This window comes from Phalacrocorax carbo, chromosome 1, assembly GCF_963921805.1.
Source record: "Phalacrocorax carbo chromosome 1, bPhaCar2.1, whole genome shotgun sequence".
Taxonomy (NCBI): Eukaryota; Metazoa; Chordata; class Aves; order Suliformes; family Phalacrocoracidae; genus Phalacrocorax; species Phalacrocorax carbo.
Window position 1 is genome coordinate 80,800,284 of NC_087513.1, and position 16,008 is coordinate 80,816,291.

The window sequence follows — 16,008 nt, forward strand, 5'->3', positions numbered from 1 at the left end:
GGTTCTGTTCTCTACTTAATCATATTCTGACTTCTCACACAACTTCTTTTGGCATATAACTTAGAGAAACAATGTCAAAAACAATGAAATGACTTAAGCTCCAAGTTCCATTAATTGTCTGAAAGTTAAGAGCTCTAAACTTTCTAAATGCTTTTCAAATGCGACTCAGTAGTTTAACTTTTGGGGAGGTTTTGAAGCACACTGAGCAGTGTCAGGTTGTCAGCTCTCATCATGAGGACTAGCAAATACCCTAAGTAAAAATACCTGTCTCTAAAATCAAAGAATAAAATAAGGTAGAAAATGGGATGGTAGTGGAAAGGTGGACTAGCAGTTATTTGCAGGATACCAAATTACATGGGAAAAGTAGAATTATGAGAGTTGCTGGAAGTGAGAGCTGGTGAGTAGTGAGGCATGTATATAGCTTAAATAGGAATGGACTGAGTCTTGGTACCCTGAGGCCTGCAGAGTTCTCTTGAATGCGCCTAGGCTCTTCAAGGGAAAAAATGTTTGCAGCATCCAGCTTACTGCTGTGAGCACAGAGAATGAAATTACATGGATGTTTATCTTATATTTGGTAGTTTGTATTAGAAAGGAACTGATTTGAAACACTGGAATCATGGGCAACTTTTATTGCCTTCTTATGGTTAAGAAAAAAACCACCTTAAAAATATCAGCTGGAAAGGACATAAATAACTATTTGTGTTTTTATTGTACCTTCCTGGTTTAGTAAGATGTCATCTTTGAGAGAAAGTATTAATTTTCTGGAAGGGGCAGAGGGAGTTTTCATTCATCAGACTTACAGCATAAGAACACTGAAAACTGAAGAGGTATTGATTTCTGCAGAGTATTCTGTGTGGCTCAACTCACTACTAGGATTTCTCATTGTCTGTTTTGTGTTTACCTACAGCCAAAGGGTATATGTATTCCCATTTCCAAAACATTGTCAGTTTTGGAGGGATTATCCTTAGGTAGAGATTTTTTTCATACAGCAGGAGATTGAGTTTAATGCAGCTTTTTACTTCTTGTGAGAATTTGCCAGAGCTACAGCTAAGATTGAAAATGCTTGTCCTGTAATCCAATTTTGCACTTACCAACTTGATTATTTAGTGGTCCTTCCTCTTAGATTTGTATTAATGTGAAGTTTTAGCAGAAGCTTAATATGGGGAAAGTTTTCACTGTTACCAAGTTGTTCCTTTCTTCAGGGATAATGAGGGTAATGTTTTAAATTCTCATTTTCTCATTTGAAAAGTACATCTGTGTAATTCCTAATCTCTTTTGAACAGCCATGAAACCAAAATTACTGAGGAAGTAACTGCAGTTTGACTCAGAGAATGGTATGGATGGTGGAATTGTGCCTGGCTTTATTCCAAAGGCCGTTTGGTTCTAGTAGGTACACAGAAGAAATTTGTTTCCTTAATTAGCTTTGTCAGAGCTTGCATAAAGACTGGCATACTAGCAAGCATATGTAACTAACATCCATTTTGCAGTGGCATGTCTTGTACCAGACTGTCAGGAGTAATGCCCTTAAGTGTTTTAAGGAACCTAAAACTCCATAAGCTTGCGTTTCTCCATAAAATTGTCCTTACCTACTTAGGATGTACAAGCACCTGATAAAATCCTCTTTGCAGCATGGGACAATTCAGTTTTCCTTTGCTCTTCATAGACCTTAAATGGACCTAAGCAGAATGCTGTATGAAAGTTGTAGCTAAAATAAGTTTGACTTTACTAATAATAATGGCTGATAGAAAGAACAGCACAGCAAGGGAAATGAATTATTTTCATTTTATTACATCAGCATTTCATTAGCTTCACAGCTGATTCATGGAAAACGTAAAATGTGCAGGCTTCTGGAGTTCCCTCTGAAGTGTTCAAGCCTAGCCCATATACGTTCTATGTTTCAAGAAATAGAGGCAGGATAAAAGGTGGCTGTCTCCCAAGTACCAGGACACTCAAATGTCTCTACCGACAATAGATTATACCTACTGACCAAGAACAATGTTGGGACTAATTCACTGTGGTCCCTCACCACATCCAACACTTACCATCAGAAATTAATTGTCAAAGATAACAGTTTTCTGGTAGTATCTGGCTGAATGACCATATGGCTCTACAACACTTGGCCAGCTGGCCTGAGAAATCTACAGGATAGACCTCCAACCTTAGTTTTCAGTGTTGTCTTTACTTCCTCTCCTTGCTAAGAAACATAAGAGCAAAATTAAAAACCTTTATAATCCTGTAAGTGCCCAACCAAGCTGCTAGAATCAAGGGCTATATAAAATTTAGAGTTACACTTGTGATTTTTTTACTATGGATTATATGTTACAGTACAGAGCTTGTGTAATGCATTGGACTGGATCAAAGGTAGTCTGGATTATATTTTGAGCTCTTTGTCATCTTGGATGTTTTTCTTTCTATTTTACCGCTTCTCCCTCCAAACTGTTTGTGTTTGAGGATGGCAGTGTTTCTCTCTGATTATACAGAATATCTAGGATACTGGGATCTTAACTCCAGTGGGAATCTTCCCAACCTTGTTGATGTATAATGTAGCACATGTTTTTATGAATTAAACTACACATCTTTATTCTCCTATATAAAACTCTTGCAGACTGTCTCACTGGAAACCTGCACTGAAGTTCAAAAACTGTGAGGAGTTAAAGAGTAATAAACTACCAGGTTAAGCAGCTCTACAGCACAGTAATAAGTACATCCTTAGCAATGTTCACTTATTAATGTGTGATGTACATTAGAATGTAAATGCAGGACTCTAGGGTGGGTGTCCCTCTATACATACCTCTGTGTGTGTACATTCTTCTGTACATGGAAGTGCTTATGTTACTTTTAAATAGAAATGTAGATCTATAACACTTAAATCAAGAAGCACGCTACACCCCCCCAGTGCATAGATTTGGAAGGAAAGAGGAGCAAAAAACCGTATATAATATCTAGAGGCATTGGTGTCTCCATAGGCAATTCTTCTACTGGTATTTACTGGCCAAGAAGAACATGGAGCTACTTCATGACAGCCCTGACCTCAGGCAACCCCATCCATCATAGATTGAAACTTGAGCAGGAAGGCTACTATATATGCTTCTTTGCGGTCATTGTTCTAACCTCCAAGTAGCAGATGTCTCATTTCAAATCCAAACACTTGTCCCCACAAACTGGAAAAGTAAGTTCCTTACGGCATGGAAAAATAAGCTGTCTCCAATGGAAAAAAACTCACACAAATTAAGTTCTTGGCCATCTGGAATAGTTGTGATGCATAGTTTTGCTGGTGCTGTTGAGGAGACTAACCTTTCTTTTATCTCCCATATAAACATTCCAAAGAAAGGTTGAGATCTAGAGCTTGGTCAAACTGGAAAAGAACTTGCTTTGTCAGTATTCTGGCTGGTTTTTTGCATCTAGAAACTGCTGTAATCACTGGCATAAGATGTCTTTAGTAAACAGTGTGCTAAGAGTTGTGAAGTGAAATGTTCAAAGTGTTGCTTAAATAGTTGCTTGAGGTTGTTTGTCTATGTTCTGTCACACTTTTGCCCTTTAAAGAAGGGCTGTTGGACTCTAAGCATAACCACTTGCTCAGATTAGACTAGAAGGCCTGTCCAGAGACATAATGCAGTCTTTGGCAAGGAGAGCAGATGGTACAACTACTTGTAACTTCACCAAGACCTAAGACCTGAATGTGACTGGCTGTGTGTGAAGAGTTGGTAAGTCTCTACAGATAATCTTGTGATCTTCAGGGAACTAACTTACACTCCTGACTGACACTTTTTGTCATGTTCTCATGCGTAGCGTCGCTACAGGCATGAGTAAGGGATAAAAGGACAGTTGCCTAAAAAGAGATGTGCTGTCTGGACAAACTGTCCTTCCACCATTTCTTGTTTTCTCTCACACTTAAAATGTATGTATTTTCTTGTGACTCTCCTAGTCTGTAATAAAATAGTTCTGCCACTGTGCTTTATATAACCCTTTTCCTGCCCATTTTTTTTTCTCTATATGCTAAGAAACTAAGAATAGTCTGCAGAACATGATCTTGTATGTTCTACATTCCATCCTGCCCTAGAAATGTTTGTGCATGGGACACAGATTTTCACTTCTGTCTTGTTTGCTTTTTCTGGTGAGTATTGGGGTCCTCGTTCCATTATATTATTCTACACAACATAAGCTGTTAAGTGCAGTGTACAGTCACTAATCTGAAGATGAGGAAACCACGGACACCAAGGATGACTTACTTCCTGCAGATCACACAACTGATAGATCAGATAGAAGTTACTTTTCTGAGAGGAAAAGGATGTGAAAAAACACCTGGTTTAAAATAAAGAGTATATTACCTATGACTTATTTCTAATAAAACTAAGGCCTTCTTGCAGAGATTAGTGTTTCTGGCATGTTGGCATGTATCGTGTCCAGTGAAAAGATTTCTTTGCTAGTCTTTTCATTTGTAGGTATACAACATCCCTGATGTAAAAATAGCAAGTTCTCACTTCTTCAGTAGTTTATTATCTTTTTTTAAAAAAAGTCTGCTAGTAGTATCCATCCGTTATGACTCGCTTTTCTCCTTTTCTCTTGATTCAAGCTGCAATGGAGGATCTTTTATAGCAAAGGAAGAGTTCGACAGGCTGGAAGAAGCCTGGCACTATTGACTTCACAGCACTCCAGACTGTTAGCAGATGTTTTGTGAGGCGTTTATTTAGCAGCCCAGACTGAATAGGAAAAGTCAGGGTAAGAATAGATCTTAAGGACTTGGGGAATGAAAATAGTGCAAGTCTCATAAAATAAAGGTATTGCAATATGTTAGAACCCGTCTCAATTTGCAATTAAATTGCATAATATTTATCTGAAAACAGCAATATCTTACGGGAAGAAGAGGGAAGGGGAGTCCCATGTTCACCTTTGCATCTGACATTTCCTGTCTTGAATGTTACCTATTATCATACGGGTACTGCAAGATACCAGTACTGCAAGAACTATGTTGCCTTAGACATGTAATGATCTTACTTATGTGTCTTCAAGTTCAGCAATATATTATAAATATATATTATCGATTTAAGCATCTTCCCCTCTTTTATATGCAGGATTAAATAATGAGTTAAATTAGAAATGTGTTCTCAGTATGATAAATTAATAAGTAAAGGGCACTGTGTTACAATACTGCTGCCTCAAACTATTAAACAGTTCTGCAAATCTTATTATGTGAAGCAGGGAGAAAGAGGTGTTGTGCACTCTCTTTTCTTTAAAACCTGGAAAATGGAAAAAATAAAACATATTAAAATTTTTTAAAAAAATCCAAAGTATGAAATAACTAACACAAAATGCATGTGCCTGTAACTGAAGTTAACTAATATTCAGCAATGCTTGGCAGAACTCTAGGCTAAGAAAAGTGAAACACATTATCCAGCTGAAACTATGGGGAAATTTTTAGTAAACAGAATGTCATTTTTCTACCTGAATCATACTAAGCTGCCTGCATGTAAATTCTGTATGCTAAAAATTGCATGCACTTATGTAGCAATAATAGTTTTAGTGTGTTCCCTGATTTTCAGGATAAATTATATTTGGAATTCAGTGCTGCAATGTCTTGAAAATAAAGTTTGTGCAGTTTGAAATGCCGTAATTTCTCAAGTAACACCTTCTCTTTGTCTGGGAGCTATTGAGACTATAATGTGAACACAGCAGAATTTGAATGGCTCTGTTTAGCCTGAAGAAGGGCATCACAGCATGCAGATGTAGTTCTCTGCCAAAGTATTTTTCTGAGTCTAGGTTTAGGCTTTTTAACTGTTATTCACATAAAAACGCAAAGTTCTTCAAAGTGCAGTTTTTGCTGAGCCCTTCTTTTGCAGCTAACATATGCTTCACCATTTTGATTGCTTTGGCCATTTCAAACAAAGAGACAATTTCATAAGATATTGAGGTATTACTGCATTACACTGGATGTTTATTCATGTGGTAGCAAATAGACAAGCAGAAAGGTGACAAGCTGGATATCAGATCTGCTTTTGATGTATCTTTCCGTTTTAGATGTAAGTTGGTTTTAAAATGTGTTTTGCTTGGTTGCATGATTTTAAAAATTGTGGGGCAAAAAAAAATAAATGTAAAAAGCACTTTCATTGCAAATTGATGTGACAATGCTGGCTGAAGTGTTCTGTGGGAGAGTGCTGTGATAAAATGTCATCAGTACTGAGTGAGATGAAAAGTACCACAAGTTGACTTGGAGCATGTGGTTAATCAGTTTGTTTGTTTAATATATTTGATCAGGTTGTAATGGATTTGTGAAGCATCTGAATGTTATCTGTGGTAGAGCTCAAAATATGAACTTTGCAAACTTTTCATTTTCTGTTTAAGACTTTGTAGATGGCAGTCAGTTATGCCTGCTTGTGTCCTTAACAGAAAGGTGCTTCACTGAGCCATAAACATTTCCTTTAGAATTTAATTAGAAGACCACTGTGCAAAGAGAATCCTGAACCACTTGGTCTGCTGCTCCTAGTCTAAAGAAGGTCATACTGACAATATCAGTGCACATCGCCATTTCCAGTGTAAGCTGTGGCAAAAGGATATAAAGCACATCACAGTAATCTATGTTGAGAAACCAAGTTCCTCCTCTGACATACACGTGCCTTTGTTTCATAATGAAAGGAATCAGAACTGAGACTTTTCCATGTTGGGGTCAGATCCATGAAGATTACGCTAAGATGGTGAGCACATGAGAAATATGTTCTTTATTTACAATATTACCGCATTCATCCTTTGATTTGATATATAGAGTATACTGGTTCCTTTCTCCTGGTTCCTTTCTCCTAGTTGCTTTCCTTTTGGTGTTAAAAACCTGGAAAAGAATATATGTCAACTTCCTCTAACTCAGAAGAGCCCTTGGGGTCTCTTTGTTCTCAGCTGAAATTTTTAGTAATAGTTAAACTACGTGCTAGATTCAGGAATTAGAAAAGTGCAATTTGGTGCTAAAAGCTTGTTGAAAATTAAAGTGCATCATACAGTGGGTATACCTCTAGGGTTTGTATCACTTTACATATAAACATAGAACTGCCCTTAAAAACAAACCGTACCTAATTCTAATCTTTCCAGCTAAAATAGAAGGAATTTTTGTGTTACTTCAACTGATTAAATAACCCCACTCCTTTAAAATGTTTTTATCCTGTGTCAGTCTCTCTTCTGTTACATACAAATTAACATACAAGGTCAATCAAATACTATAAACAAGGGGGTTTTTAAATTCCAGTTTTCTAAGGTACAGTGCTGGTCAATACGGGTTAAAATATCATTTTAGAGAGGTCTTTTCCTCTGAAACCAACCTGCTCAACAGTAATTAGGTATTCATGTGGCCTCACAACCTCATCACTGTAGTCTTTGAACATTGCATGAATCTTACCCGTTTTAGAATAATTTTCTGCCACATAGATACCTGAGAATCAGTTTTATTTGTTATTGTTTCCTTTTATAACATTTACACTTGTCTGGGAGATAGAAACTTCTTACAGCAAGTGAAGAAAACTAGAAACTCTTGAGACGTCCACAGGTTTAAAAGAAGAAGAACAACCCCGGTTACTGTTGAAAATGTTTGCTTTACTAAGCAGACTTCCTGAGTAAGGTAAGGCAAGGACATACCTTGTTACCTTGTTGATCTAGTGGCTTGATTTATGTTCAGGCGGAGCACTTTTATGAATAGAGTATACAGGATGAGGAAACAAAGAAAAGGATTTTTTATTATAAAGCTAACTCCTAAAGTTTTCAAAACATTTTGTCTATTCCTGTGCAACATACATTAAATGACTGTTCAAATTTTAAAAAGCTGATGACGTAAAGGATAAATATGAGTAGGCAAGAAAAAGCAAGTCAAGGTGGACGACGCAGATCGATGCTAACTGCAAGGCATGAAGAAACGTTAGCCATGTTTGTGTTTTCTTTAGCCAGTAGCAGAATGGATTTGTCAATGCATTGCAGAGCAAGTAAGTTTACAAAAGCAGCCAAAGTCTGAAGGTGCTTCTGGAGGGGCTTGAAAAACATTTGAAATTATTGTTATTGGAAAAGTGAAGTGAGAAGTGGGGGGAAAGTAAAGCATAAAGATTGAATGATCAGAAATTTGGGTATGAGTTAGTGGAATTCAGCAGTTTTGGCGACTTGGGTTGGTTTTGGTGTTTTTCTTTGAAGAAGTAAAGAGTGCTGGCAAAATTGTTTTGTCTCAGTATTAGGGATAAATGGGGAAAAACGTCAGTTTTTATGGAAACAACTACATCTGAGGCAATTAAAGGATGATTAGAGTTAAATGCTTTTATGATACTCTAAACTTTCAGTCAGTTTTACTGATTGCACTTACACTTAATTTTCTCAAGTGAGTTCAAAGCCAGGAAAGAATATGTACAGCTGCAGTGAATCTGCTCTTAAATTAGGGGAAGTGTATACTGTTTGTTAGGCATTAGTCTGGGTCAGATTATGAACCAAAATGTGCTCTAACACCTCTAAGCATGCAGTGGGAGCTATAAGTGTGTACTTCTTACCCAAAGAGGGGAATTGTGTTTCATCTGTTGAGAATTAAATTAAAATTGAAAGATTCTGAAACCATCAGTGAAAAAATTATCTTTGATTCTATAAAAGAAACGAGCTGGTATATATAACTCATTTTTAAAAAGCTGTTTGTTCCGAAACAAGGATGGTGACAATATTTTACAAATTATCTTTAACAGTAGTGTATTTTATGAATTGTCTCAACACTGTTCTTCTTCTCCTTATGGGCTTATACTGACCTTTCCTATTTCTGCAACGCCCTGCTGTGAAAGCAACAGTACAACAGCAAAGGAAGATGAGAGAAGAGCAAAGAACAACAGGAATCAACGAGACCCCCAAAGCTGCAGCTTCCCATGCAGGTGCCTCATTATCTGAAGTATAATTCCTACCACTATAGCCTTTGGTTTCATTTAAGTGTTTACTGCTGTTTAGATGAGGAGGAGTGGGCATGTGGGATAATACCTCAGCAGACTTGGAAATCAAAGTTGAGGGTACAGTCTTTTTGTCTGAGCTGGTGATTGACCTAGTGCTTACTGAAGTTATGCTTGTCCTCTTAGCAAAACGATCATCCAGTGGAAAAGTTTCTGCCCTGGAATAAGTGGTAATTTCAGTTTTTTTGACCATCAGGCTTGTACTGGAGGTATAAGTGTTTGCTGTTAAGCTGTGACTAGCGGTAGAAGATGGAGCTTGGAGTAGAAGAGAACTTGGCGTGGCATTATGACTCTGGCATCTTTCCCACTTGGTGGCCTTTGTGCTCTTTTGCCTTTCAAATGTATTCAGTGAGGAGTGAGTATTTGACTCTCTGGATGTCAGTTTTTCAAAAATAAGAAGATCTGGATCAATCCCTGTTGAATCATAAACAATGTTAGTTTATGTGATAAAAGCTCGTCTGCACACCCACAAAAGGAGCACGCGGAGACAATGGCAGGTCAGGGAGCCCAAATAATACCCATCAGCACCTTCTGGACTGGGGGTGTCACTGCCTAGGGTTATGGGACACCTTATGGGATGCAAGGGAAGTGCTTTTGGGATTGTACAGGCCTTACTATGGGATGCTTCAGGAAGGAACCAAAGGTGAGGAAAGGGAGGGATCTGGGCTACTGGGGAGCAGGAGAGTGGCAGCCAGCTCTGTGTGTGTGCGTGACAGTCTGCACCAGCAGCTGGAGGGGGGCTGCGCCCTCGGGACTCGTACGTCTGGGTGCCAGCAACAGGAGACGGGTCCAGGAGCAGCTACTGGGCAGACCAAGCATCTGAGCAGGGAGCCCAGCTGCTAGGGGGATTCACATTGCAGGTATGCATATATATATGTATCTATATATCTTTACTAGCAGATCTCTCCATCCTGTGCAGCCAGAGGAAGCAGGATGTGGCTCTTGGTGCTGCCTGTGTTCATGTGTCTCCTTTAGGCATATATCTGTGTAACCTGTGTGGCTGGCTGTGTATATAAGTATACTTGTGGTATGTATGTGCGCGCTTTGGCACAATTAGGCACAATTCCCAATGTGCCTAATAGGAACACATTTTCAGCCTTGCTCCTGGTTGGATCTGGGCACATGGAGCAGTGGGAGCCTCGCCTCTTACATCTGGTGTGGTATTTTCCCCAAGCATAGTATTAATCAGGTACTCAGAGCATGAATCTTGAACGCAGGATGAATCTTCAAGGTCCTTTCTCAAATACTGAATGGAAGAAAGGGAGAAAGTATTCCTAGAAATAGGTACGTTAATGAAAAAGGAAAAAAGTCTTACGCTTTTTAGCATTACATGTTACTTCAGATCTTTTAGCACAGCAACTGACCTAGTATAACATTTCCTATAGTTGCTGTTTTCAGCCTTTATAAATGAAATGCTTAGTTACCTGTTGTGATGTTGTACAAAATGACATTGATTCTAGCCTTTAGTATACAACTTTCCAATGCTGGGCAAGACACGTGTAGGCAATTCATATTCTCATGAATAGCTCCATGGTAGAACACTGCCAGATTGCAGGAAACTGTAATACAAAAACAATGAAGTTGAGCTTATCAGCGTAATGAACATCGCATTTTTCATGTTATTACATTATTTAACATCAGAAGATCATTAATACTGGGCAGCTCCATAGTACTTTAAATCCATGGTTCTCTCATTACCGTGCAAACTAATCAAGCAAACTAAGCACCTCGTCAGTAAAGTAGAGCCACTTCTAACGATATTATTATTATTTTAAGAAGAATAGAATAGCCATCTGATTTCTAATGTACCTCTGATACAATAAAAGCATATGCTTTAGCTTGTAGTCCTCCTACCAGTTGCCTTCCTTCACGTCTCAGCTACAGTGAGTGGACTGTTTCTAAAAGTAAAGTTAGCAAGGAAGACAACTTTGAGACGTTTCCTCTTGTGTAATATACATGTCTACTTAAAACTGGGCTGCAACCATTCATTTTACCCAGTATTAAAAAAAACGTCCTAAACTACAATGAGTAAGTGACACCCTGTGCCACTGCCCAGTTGTTTTCCTTGTTTGCCTTTGGGGTATTTTATTTCTGTGAATAGGGTAACTTAGACAATTCTTTATTTATGTTTGGAGGTTCAGTTCTATCTTCTCATATCAGAAATCGTACTTCAGGGTGAAATTAATAATGAAAAAATGGCTGAACAACTTGTCACTGAAACCCAATTTTCAGAAATATATAGATGCCCGAATTCTACTGGTTTAAGATTTAGATTGAAAATATATGCTGCATTACTTATGGTTAGTCACACTGTATAAAAAGCAGGAAAGATTCTGCTTTCAGAGTCTTACAGGACATCAAAATCTCAAGTCAAAATATCAAGTGAAAAGTTAATTTTATTTTATCCTTATCCTTAGTTAATTTTATTTTATCCTGCTTGGAGCAGGATCAATGTTAGGTTGTGTTTTAGTTGTACAAAATTTTGGAGGTTTTATTTATTTTATTTTACCTGCCTTGAATGTAACCTCGATATCTGAGCTAATATAGCTAACTGCAATTAAAAAAAGTATTGGCAGGGCAAGGGACAAATTCAGTAGCAGAAAATACTGTAAATTTTGAAACAGCTAAGGAGAATTTTTCTGATACTGATTCTGACTTTCAAGTTTTGCGCTTCAGAAAATTGTAGCGTACCTTCTGAGTCTAAAACAGCTTTTAAGATAAGATCTTTATTTGTTAATGTAACTGGAACACGTGAATTAATAGGGCTGAAGAGCTGCTTCAGGCAAACAGTTCTAAAATAATCCTGTGATTTTTTTTTAAATATTGGAAAAAGCATTTTAGTTACAGTATATTTATGTAACAACCTTATGAAAAAGCTTTATTTTACAAAAATCCTTAGGAAGCTACCCAGCTTTATAAATGTATTGTATTTACTTAGGTATTTATTCCAAACATTTTCCTTATATCTGTGAGTAATGAAAATAATTTGTAATACTTCTGCAATGAACAACAGAAGAAAATCATGCAACTCTTCCTATTTTATGTGTGGTTAAAAAAACAATAAAATCTCTAACCTATCTACAAATGGGAAAAGGAAGAAAATACACTAAACCCATGCTTACTGTCTTTTCTGTATTACTTGTATTTTTTCAGTCAGTAGGCTCAGTACTGCATCATAGATTAACACAGTAAACATACACCTTGAAAATAGTTTTCTCCATCATCATGAACTTATCTGTCCTGAGAAACATTACTTTCAAAAAATGTATACAAATGATTAAGTAAAAATTTGCAACGAAAATGCACTCTCTCTGTCTGAACAATACAAATCAGCAGCTCTATGGAAGAAAAAATCATGGCAGAAGTGCTGTTACGGAGTTGTCTTGTGTTTTGTAGTTACTTATGTATAAAGGTCGAGGTTGTCTGCCTAGCTGAAATGAAAACAGTAATATTTGCATGTAAAACTGAGATCCTAAACTGTAATGACAGCAAGGTAAAGCTAAATCAAAGATGATAATCACCAATTTTTCTCTCACTGATAGAATTTTCATGTCCTGTATCTACCTCTAGTTTTCCTTTGTCAGCTTCCAGCTATTTGTCATAGGAACTTGAGTGTGGAGTAGATATTTATGAAAGCAAGGCTGGTGCAAAGACACTTATGATTATCAAAACAATAGTACGACATAACTTGTGGGAGACAGAATTATAATCTTGCAGGGTTTATATGAAGCTCTGGCTTTATTATATACCAATTGGTCTACTTTTTTCTTCAAAAAATTAGAAACATTTTGTAGTGATAGAGAAGCATGTTTTGTAGAACCATAGAATGGTTTGGTTGGAAGGGTCCTTAAAGATCATCTAGTCCAACTTCCCTGCCATGAGCAGGAACATCTTCAAAGCCCCATCCAACCTGGGCTAGAACACTTCCAGGGATGGGGCATCCACAGCTTCTCCGGGCAACCTGTTCCTGTGCCTCACCACTCTCACAGTGAAGAATTTCTTCCTTATATCTAATCTAAATCTACCTGCTCTCAGTTTAGAGCCATTACCCCATGTCCTATCACTACATTTAGCCAGCACATAACTATTTTGATATATTTCCTGAGGCCTACAGGCATATCCACAGTTGATATATAAAAAACATCGGCTTCTACAGATAAAGGAATTTAAAATCCAGTGAGTATTTTTAAGAAAATAATTCTGAATATAGAAGTAGTTTTAGGCATTAGTAAACATTTTTCATCATTTTTAGCATAAGTTAACTGTTCAAAAGTCAAAGCCCTTCAAATATTTCTGTGAAATATCTATGTAGTACTTGCTTTTCTGTGTTATCTTTTGTTCAAGGTTTCTTAAACACTCTGCAAACACTAACGAAGTGGTATTATTGAAGTCATTTGAAAATTCACGATTTTCAGATGTTTGTTCACATTGATGATTTTTCTTCCAACAGAAAACTGTTCCTCACTTGCATCACATGTAGCAGTATGTACCCTTGCCTCCAGACCCAGGTATACAATGTTCTAGATTTTGTCAAAGAATGGATGTTTTGTGCTAATAGTATACTTTGTTTTCCAGTGTGACACATGAATACTATGCAAGTTTCTGATATAGAGACTATCTTATTTAAGAATATATAAGACACCTGAAAATACATGTGTGTGTTTGAAGGGAGGAATGAAATCTTCGAAACCTTTCCAATCTTCCAAGTTTGTGCAGAGTTCTGTTGTCATTAGAAATTCTGGGGTTTAGCACCACATCATTATAAATGTTTTTAAAATTTTAGTGATTACTTTGCAAGCTCTATGAAAATGTCATTAAATAGTAGAAAAAAGTGTCTCATCTGAAGAATTTAGCTTCTGTGAATATATTGTCTTTAGGATCTGTGATGGATTTTATTGCATAAAATCAGGTAAGAAAAATGAGTCACAAACCTATTTTTTGTAAGGAAGGATAGTTCTTTGGTCAGGAAAAATAAAGTCATGCTATAGGATTTTTTGCATTGGTTTGATGAGATATAAAGAAAATGTTTTATTGCTTGTTTTTAAATTATTTCAAAATTTCTTTTTATCTTGTAAGATTAGCTTTCAGTAACTGTGCTATTATTGAGGATCCAGCAAAGAAATTTCTCTTTCCAAACTTCTTATCAGCATTTCTTGAAATCTTAATTAGGACATCTATTAGCAATAGTATTTGTGGTAGTGACTACATCTGTCTCTTTGGGACTGTAAGGAAACCACAAGCTGATTTAAAGCATATCTTTGAAATGCCATCTAATGTCTCTATTTTAGTTAAGATTGTAACAAATCTGTGCTTGACTATGTAACATGATAAAAATGAGATTCCAAGTTGTCATTACTTATCTCTGTAGGGTATCCAATTCCATTTCTGTGAGAAAAAGTTTGTTGTCCAAATAGGAGAAACAGTGCTGAACTCTATATAATTGTTCTTTCCTCACAATATTTAAGACAGAAGTTGTCTATTCCTAGGAATGCTGCTGGCAGTTACATTAGTTACATCAGAGTCAGGTTTTCAGGGTTGTATTTTTGCGCATAATTAAAAATTTCATCAGAATTCATGTTGACTGTTTTTAGTAACTGGTACCTCATTTTCATCCTCCATATCCAAAAACCTTTCAAGTCTTGTGAGTTCTGCTATCAAAATTAGGCACCACAGACACACTCCTAAAATATACTCCTATAGTGTACCAATGCCGTGTGATACTGTGGAAGTATAGTCTTGGGCTTAAGTCAAGCAATGATTTTTCTTATTTTTATTCTGGGTCTGAGTTTACAAGGCTAGGGAAAAGGGGTTGCCAGCTGTAACTTTATTGTTCATATTTACGTTACACTTGGGTTGCACCAGAAACATGCTGTAACCTCAGAACAAGAGAGTGCTCGCTCCAAGAAAATGAATATTCTTGGATTTCAGAGAAATCCAACTTGGGTGTTCACTCCCCTTTACCCCTCACCATGTCCTAGTCTAATACCGTACTCCATGAAGAAAAGTCATGTTGAAATCAGTGTTCCTAGTGTGGTCTTCTAAAAACTTCAGATTATCAAGTTCCTTTCTATAGGACTGAAGATGGGGGAACAGTTACAATGTGCCTTTGCTTTCCTGCCTCAAAAAAACCCCCATATATCCCATTTTTTTGCATTATTTTTTCTTCAAATAAAGGAATGTCTATATAAAAATTACGCAGAATGTCTTTCCTCATACATCATGACGCAAATTTTAGTTTATGCCGCAATCTTGGTAATAAACACTCACCATTCCTCAGAAGGCAGCAGGTTCTGCTGCACTGTTGGGGTGAGACTTCTGCATAAATCTTCAGCACCTGGGCTCCCCTCTTCTGTGATTCCTGCAGGTCAATCAGAAGACCTGGGAAGCGTCGGATCCAGCAGTTTTTGTAAAACGTGGTGGGTGAGCAGAGAGAGTCTGACTCCACAGCCAAACCGAGGACCAGCAGCACTTCTGCTATTGCCACCAGCAGAACCATCTCCTCAATGTAATGGGCTTAGTCAGCACGCTCTCTCATCCACAGATGCACTAAAGTTTGGACCAGGATTTTAAGAGACAATCTCTTGGGTGGTGAGGATACTGCCAATTCTGCCAGGGACATGAGCCAGGGGATGTTTTTTCCAAACAATTCCCATGACGCTGTTTGGGCTGCTGCTGGAAGGAAGCAGCCATTTTATGAGCTACATATGATTACAAAAGTTATTACTGTTCTCTAACTTAATTATTTGGAGACAGTTTTTGAGAGACAACACGCACAGGTTGCTTTTAGTCATTCAGAGAATTGTTTCTGTGTTCCCAAGTTTGTGTTTCTTGTCTTTCTAACACCAAACTAGGCAGACAGCCCTAATACATGATGAATAATGGTAAGCTCAGCATATTGTTTCACCTCAGCTCTGAGAGTATGGGGTACAGTCACTTGAGAGCAGGTAGGTCTGCCACTTTGTTCAGGCACACTGTTACACTCAACAAAGAAAAACAGCTGAGTCTAGTTTCGTAACACTTTTTGAATTATCTGGTGGCTGCAAATATAGTTCCCTTCTTTACCAAC

At 37.4% G+C, this 16,008-nt stretch overlaps 1 protein-coding gene across 1 annotated transcript; it reads right to left on the reverse strand.

The window, feature by feature from the left end:
- Positions 1-7,417: 7,417 nt before the first annotated feature.
- Positions 7,418-15,609, reverse strand: MANSC4 (MANSC domain containing 4). The gene is made up of 3 exons (XM_009511695.2): positions 15,210-15,609; positions 10,367-10,501; positions 7,418-9,356 (listed from the first exon to the last, which is right to left on the reverse strand). The coding sequence occupies exons 1-3, from the start codon at positions 15,436-15,438 to the stop codon at positions 8,671-8,673; spliced, it is 1,050 nt and encodes a 349-aa protein (XP_009509990.2). The 5' UTR covers positions 15,439-15,609; the 3' UTR covers positions 7,418-8,670.
- Between the last annotated feature and the right edge of the window lie 399 nt (positions 15,610-16,008).